Here is a 7,589-nt window from a genome sequence, read left to right as displayed (position 1 = left end):
ACTAAGACAGACTATATGTATCTTTCATCACAGCAGAGGTGTCTGCTGAAATGTCTTTCCTGTGCAGGAAAATAGCACACGTGGATTGTTCTGCCAGGTCTGTGCAGATGTTCTGCTCACGTTTTTAACGACAGGTTTTCTCTCCCAGGTGTAAGTAGCATGGTCAGTGCAGGAGCGATGAGTGGCTCTGGAAACCTGATGGATTTCCTTGACGAGCCTTTCCCTGATGTGGGGACGTATGAGGACTTCCACACCATCGACTGGCTGAGGGAGAAGTCACGGGACACCGACAGACACAGAAAGGTACATGCTGTTCATAAGGACGCTGTGAGGGGAATCCCTTTGGAGGGCTGGGGGCCATGCTTTTATCAGACAGTCACTGAGCTAGAGCTTGGGTTCATGTGTCGTGTGCTGAGCTAGGTTCTAGAGAAGAGAAGGGCTAGTGGGAGAGGCAGAGATGTGGACAGGTAATTCTAATACCAGGTGCTTTGGGTGGAAGGCTATGTCATACAGAGGTGTAGTGTGGAGGGCAAGGAGGGGGGCTCTGGAACCAGACAGATTGGGTACATCCTGACTTTGACATCTTTAGGCTGGCTGACTTTTGGGGTGCCATTTCTGGACCCCATCTTCTCATCTGTAAGGATGGAGTTAATTATACCAGAAGATTAAATGGGGCTGTATGTGTATGAAAGCACACATTACAGTGCCTGGCCTCTAGTGGGCAGTCAATATATATTTTTATGGGCTGCAGTAAAGTTATGTATCAAGTGCTGTGGGGTCATTTAGGAGGGATGGTTAGGGAGGGAGTTTTTAGAGGGGGTGAGATTTCAGTGGGGTCTTGAAGGATGACTAAGAATTTGCCAGGCTTTAAGATTTATTTTATTATTTAATTAATTAATTAATTAATTAATTTTTGGCTGCAACGGGTCTCAGCTGCAGCACACGGGATCTTCGTTGAGGCATGAGGGATCTTTTCGTTGTGGCACGTGGGCTTCTCTCTAGTTGTGGTGGACAGGTTTTCTCTCTCTAGTTGTGGCGCACGGGCTCCAGGGCGCGTGGGCTCTGTAGTTGTGGTCTGTAGTTGTGGCACACAGGCTCCAGGGCGCGTGGGCTTTGTAGTTGTGGTCTGTAGTTGTGGTCTGTAGTTGTGGCACATGGGCTCCAGGGCGTGTGGGCTCTGTAGTTTATGGCACGTGGGCTCTCTAGTTGAGGCGCACGAGTTCAGTAGTTGTGGTGCGTGGGCTTAGTTGCCCCGCGGCATTTGGGATCTTAGTTTCCTGACCAGGGATCGAACCTGTGGCCCCTGCACTGTAAGGTGGACTCTCCACCGCTGGACCACCAGGGAAGTCCCTGGATTTCCTGTTTACTTATTTATTTATTTATTTGTTTGGTTTTGGCAGTGTTGGTTCTTCACTGCTGCGCGTAGGCTTTCTCTAGTTGCGGAGAGTGGGGGCTACTCTTTGTTGTGGTGCGCTGGCTTCTCATTGCGGTGGCTTCTCTTGTTACAGAGCACGGGCTCCAGGCGTGCGGGCTGCAGTAGTTGTGGCGCGTGGGCTCTAGAGCACAGGCTCAGTAGTTGTGGCACACGGGCTTAGCTGCTCTGCAGCATGTGGGATCTTCCTGGACTGGGGTCAAACCCGTGTCCCCTGCAATGGCAGGTGGATTCTCAACCACTGCGCCACTGAGAAAGCCCTGGATTTCCTTTTCATGGCCACAGGATACAAGAGAGGTGCACTGCCATGCTCTATATGGCTCCTTCTGTGCTACAACAGCAGAGTCCGGTAGTTGCCACGGAGACCAACTGACCTGCCGAACCGAAAATATTTACTTTCTGTCTCTTTACGGAAAATGTTTGCCAACCCTTGCTCTAAAGGGTTATGAGGGGAATGATGGTCTCAGGAATGTAGGATTCTGTTAACACAGGGAGGCAAAGGGGTGCTCTTACGATGTGTTTAGATGTAACCATCTGCCTGGAAAGCGTGATCCAGGCTGGCTCCTTCAGCCTTCTTGCTGTTAATCAAAACTACAATGAGGTATCACCGCACACCAGTCAGAATGGCTGTCATCAAAAAAGCTACAAACAGCAATGCTGGAGAGGGTGTGGAGAAAAGGGAACCCTCCTACACTGTTGGTGGGAATGTAAGTTGATACAGCCACTATGGAGACCAGTATGGAGGTTCCTTAAAAAACTGAAATTAGAGTTATCATGTGATCCAGCAATCCCACTCCTGGGCATGTATCCAGAGTGGAAGGAAAGAAAGGAGGGAGGGAGGGAGGGAGGGAGGACGGAAGGAAGAAAGAGAAAGAAATTAAGTTCGTTCTTGTTAACATGTAGCCTGGAAAGTGAAAGAAGGAATTGAAGTCTTTGTCGAAGAGGGTCTTTTGTGAACAGACCTTACGATTTAGGCTAAAATAATGATGTACCCCAGGGTGTGGAACAGTACGTGGCACGTAGTACGTAGGTGCTCAATAAATAGCCCTTGAGTGAATGGATGGACCTGAGTTTCCTGATTTTCATTCGTTTGTTGTTCTCATTCATTCAACATGGATATATAGTTCCAGCTATGTACCTGACGTGAATACAATGGCCCTTGCCCACTTAAAGGGGACACAGGGTCTAGAGACCTGGCTTGATCCCCACCGTGGCACACAAACCAGACAAGAGACTCCCCCCACCCTTATAGACTAGTTGGAGTGTGTGTGTGTGCATGTGAGGGGTGTGTGTGTGTATACATATATATATAAATACTGATCATATCAGGATGTGATAGGTATGGTGATGAGGAGTGCCTGGGAAGTATACTTAGCCCAGACTTAGGAAATCAGGGAAGGCTTCCTGAAGGAGGTGATATAAATGCCAGCATCTGGAAGATAAATAGGAGCTTGCCGGGTTGGGGGAGGACAGTGCTATCTGAGGCGGTGCAGAGAGGAGGGCCTGGTGTGCCAAGGAACACTGTGCGGGCAGGGTGGGGGATTCGTGATGGAGAGAGAGGAGCCTGGAGAGAAACGTGGGAACGGCGGTCAGAGCCTGCACGCTGTTGAGGATTCGGGTGTTCTGGGTAGAACAGTGGGCGACTGCTGATGGAACCAGGAGAGCGGCAAGGCTAGGTCGCCTGAGGCTGGCGTGTGGCTGCCTTTGGGGAATTGATATTGTAATAAGGATCTAGTAAAAGTGTGAAAAGTTTGGTAGTGCAAAAGTATTCCCTGCCTTCGTGAAAGACTGGAATGGGTTATTCTAGAAAGAGACCTAAAATGGCCTTCTCTGACCCACTGCACACTCGATTTTATCCCACTCCTATCGGCCTTTAAAGTAGTTATTTACTTATGTAGCTCCTCAGTCCTTTATCCATAATTTTTTAAAAATCCAGAAAGTTCTAACAAGTGAGATTTTTCAAGCTGGATTCCATTTGATGGCAAAACTTTATTTCAATGACAAGGCAGTTATAAATGGTTTTGTCTCCATTTTGTCTGAATTGTCAGGTTTCCTGGAGGATATTCATGTGTGTAATCCCAGCATCCTGCCCCAGAAGCCGCTGAGGGGGTTACATGATTTATAGGGTGTAGGTACCCTGTTTCTAAGATTCGGAAGGGCTGGGTTCTGAAAGCCGCTCGGCCCCAGGGGCTTGCGGTGGGCTCAGTGCTGCGGGTCTCTCCCTCCCACCCTATCGAAGCCCCCCGAGGACAGCGTATCATTGGCCTTTGTGTCTCACTGGGCTGGGCACCACTTTTGCCACACCTGGTGCCCTACCACTCGCTCAGGTGACCTCAAGACTGAAGAAAGAGAGTTCCTGGGTGCGTGGCAGCCTGGGGCACAGGCATCTCCGCCTGGCCCTCCGGGCGCACGTGCTACCCTGGCCCATGCCGGCCGTCCTTCTGAGTGGCTCTCGCTGCTTCTTCCAGGCACCCTGGCCGGGGTGATCGATCTCGCCGTCGACTGGATGACAGACCTGAAGGAGGGCATCTGCCTGTCTGCCTTCTGGTACAGCCACGAGCAGTGCTGCTGGACTTCCAATGAGACCACGTTTGAGGACAGGGACAAGTGTCCCCTGTGGCAGAAGTGGTCGGAGCTGCTGGTGAAACAGTCGGAGGTGGGTGCAGGGGCGGGTCCTGGCTGGGAGCCCCGTGGCTGGTGTGGGGGGACGTCCGAGCTCTCACCTTGCAGTGTCTGTCCTGACCGTCGTCGTGGCTACTACGAGTGCCACTTGCCACTTGGCTTTTTCTAGCTCTAGGGTTCAAACTTCACTTGGAAAATCCTTTTCCACTATTTCATGTGCACTATGTATGTATTTCCTTTAAAGCCTTTTGTTTGGCTTTATTTTTCTTACTGAAAGTGATCTCTTGATCACGCTGAAGAAATAGGGTTGCAATGCGATGGCTTTTAGGATATTCACAGAGTTGTGCCACCATCACCTCGATCTAATTTTAGAACTTTTTTAAAACATTTTTTTCATTCAAACAGAAAGTCACAAAAATTATAATCATCGTCATCAGTTCACTCAGTCCCATGTAATTATTTTCATCTTGATCTTTTGTTAGCACTTTTATGAATGCATCAGTTTTCCATTAGAGTTCTGAAAATGCTTATTCATTCAGTTCAGCAGTATAGTCAGTTACCAGAAACCTGTACTTGTCAGAGTCTTTTCCATGAATTCCTTGAAGATGAAACCCTTTTATAGGAACATTTTTGCAAAAGCATCAGAGTACACCCAGAACTGTCTGTAAATGACAAAAGACTTAAAAATGACCACGGTTAAAGATTTGATGAAAGTTCATAATGATGCAATTGACAAGGAAACTTAGTAATTTCTGAAATATACATTTTAAAGTAATAACTAGAATTATGACTTATAACATTATACCAGAACATATAAGATTTTTAGGAATTTCATGTAATGTCTGAAACATTTATATTAACATATTTCCATACAAATAACCCAAAGAAAGTTTAGTATTAGTTGTTTTTTTTCTTTTTATACAGCAGGTTCTTATTAGTCATCAGTTTTATAGACATCAGTGTATACACGTCAATCCCAGTCGCCCAATTCAGGACACCACCATCCCCACCCCACTGCGGTTTTACCCCCTGATGTCCATACGTTTGTCCTCTACATCTGTGTCTCAACTTCTGCCCTGCAAACCAGTTCATCTGTACCATTGTTCTAGGTTCCACATACATGCGTTAATATATGATATTTGTATTTCTCTTTCTGACTTACTTCACTCTGTATGACAGTCTCTAGATCCATCCACGTCTCAACAAATGACTCAATTTCGTTCCTTTTTATGGCTGAGTAATATTCCATTGTATATATGTACCACATCTTCTTTATCCATTCGTCTGTCGATGGGCATTTAGGTTGCTTCCATGACCTGGCTATTGTAAATAGTGCTGCAATGAACATTGGGGTGCATGTGTCTTTTTGAATTATGGTTTTCTCTGGGTATATGCCCAGTAGTGGGATTGCTGGATCATATGGTAATTCTATTTTTAGTTTTTTAAGGAACCTCCATACTGTTCTCCATAGTGGCTGTATCAATTTACATTCCCACCAACAGTGCAAGAGGGTTCCCTTTTCTCCACACCCTCTCCAGCATTTGTTGTTTGTAGATTTTCTGATGATGCCCATTCTAACTGGTGTGAGGTGATAACCTCATTGTAGTTTTGATTTGCGTTTCTCTAATAATTAGTGATGTTGAGCAGCTTTTCATGTGCTTCTTGGCCACCTGTATGTCTTCTTTGGAGAAATGTCTATTTAGGTCTTCTGCCCATTTTTGGATTGGGTTGTTTGTTTCTTTAATATTGAGCTGCATGAGCTGTTTATATATTTTGGAGATTAATCCTTTGTCCGTTGATTCATTTGCAAATATTTTCTCCCATTCTGAGGGTTGTCTTTTCGTCTTGTTTATGGTTTCCTTTGCTGTGCAAAAGCTTTTAAGTTTCATTAGGTCCCATTTGTTTATTTTTGTTTTTATTTCCATTTCTCTAGGAGGTGGGTCAAAAAGGATCTTGCTGTGATTTATGTCAAAGAGTGTTCTGCCTATGTTTTCCTCTAAGAGTTTTATAGTGTCTGGTCTTACATTTAGGTCTCTAATCCATTTTGAGTTTATTTTTGTGTATGGTGTTAGGGAGTGTTCTAATTTCATTCTTTTACATGTAGCTGTCCAGTTTTCCCAGCACCACTTATTGAAGAGACTGTCTTTTCTCCATTGTATATCCTTGCCTCCTTTGTCATAGATTAGTTGACCATAGGTGCATGGGTTTATCTCTGGGCTTTCTATCCTGTTCCATTGATCTATATTTCTGTTTTTGTGCCAGTACCATATTGTCTTGATTACTGTAGCTTTGTAGTATAGTCTGAAGTCAGGGAGTCTGATTCCTCCAGCTCTGTTTTTTTCCCTCAAGACTGCTTTGGCTATTCGGGGTCTTTTGTGTCTCCATACAAATTTTAAGATGATTTGTTCTAGTTCCATAAAAAATGCCATTGGTAGTTTGATAGGGATTGCATTGAATCTGTAGATTGCTTTGGGTAGTATAGTCATGTTCACAGTATTGATTCTTCCAATCCAAGAACATGGAATATCTCTCCATCTGTTGGTATCTTTAATTTCTTTCATCAGTGTCTTATAGTTTTCTGCATACAGGTCTTTTGTCTCCCTAGGTAGGTTTATTCCTAGGTATTTTATTCTTTTTGTTGCAGTGGTAAATGGGAGTGTTTCCTTAATTTCTCTTTCAGATTTTTCATCATTAGTGTATAGGAATGCAAGAGATTTCTGTGCATTAATTTTGTATCCTGCTACTTTACCAAATTCATTGATTACTTCTCATAGTTTTCTGGTGGCATCTTTAGGATTCTCTATGTATAGTATCATGTCATCTGCAAACAGTGACAGTTTTACTTCTTCTTTTCCAATTTGTATTCCTTTTATTTCTTTTTCTTCTCTGATTGCCGTGGCTAGGACTTCCAAAACTATGTTGAATAATAGTGGTGAGAGTGGACATCCTTGTCTTGTTCCTCATCTTAGAGGAAATGCTTTCAGTATTTCACCGTTGAGAATGATGTTTGCTGTGGGTTTGTTGTGGATGGCCTTTATTATGTTGAGGTAGGTTCCCTCTGTGCCCACTTTCTGGAGAGTTTTATCATAACTGGGCGTTGAATTTTGTCAGAAGCTTTTTCTGCATCTATTGAGATGATCATATGGTTTTTATTCTTCAATTTGTTAATGTGGTGTTATCACATTGATTTGCGTATGTTGAAGAATCCTTGCATCCCTGGGATAACTCCCACTTGATCATGGTGTATGATCCTTTTAATGTGTTGTTGGATTCTGTTTGCTAGTATTTTGTTGAGGATTTTTGTATCTATATTCATCAGTGATATTGGCCTCTAATTTTCTTTTTTTGCAGTATCTTTTTCTGGTTTTGGTATCAGGGTAATGGTGGCCTCATAGAATGAGTTTGGGAGTGTTCCTTCCTCTGCAATTTTTTGGAAGAGTTTGAGAAGGATGGGTGTTAGCTCTTCTCTAAATGTTTGACAGAATTCACCTGTGAAGCCATCTGGTCCTGGACTTTTGTTTGTTGGAAGATTTTT

General features: G+C 44.3%; 1 protein-coding gene across 1 annotated transcript in view; it reads left to right on the top strand.

The window, feature by feature from the left end:
* Positions 1-92: 92 nt before the first annotated feature.
* Positions 93-7,589, top strand: part of CLCN4 (Cl-/H+ antiporter 4) — a 37,402-nt gene continuing 29,905 nt past the window's right edge. Inside the window, exons 1-4 of the mRNA XM_024757048.1 lie at positions 93-324; positions 1,051-1,064; positions 3,028-3,052; positions 3,879-4,088. Of these exons, the coding sequence (XP_024612816.1) occupies positions 160-324; positions 1,051-1,064; positions 3,028-3,052; positions 3,879-4,088 (414 nt within the window). The 5' untranslated portion in view covers positions 93-159. The remainder of the gene's footprint in view (positions 325-1,050; positions 1,065-3,027; positions 3,053-3,878; positions 4,089-7,589) is intronic.

Source organism: Neophocaena asiaeorientalis, unplaced genomic scaffold (genome assembly GCF_003031525.2).
Source record: "Neophocaena asiaeorientalis asiaeorientalis breed wild unplaced genomic scaffold, Neophocaena_asiaeorientalis_V1.1 scaffold812, whole genome shotgun sequence".
NCBI lineage: Eukaryota > Metazoa > Chordata > Mammalia > Artiodactyla > Phocoenidae > Neophocaena > Neophocaena asiaeorientalis.
This window is presented reverse-complemented; position numbering and strand designations above follow the sequence as displayed.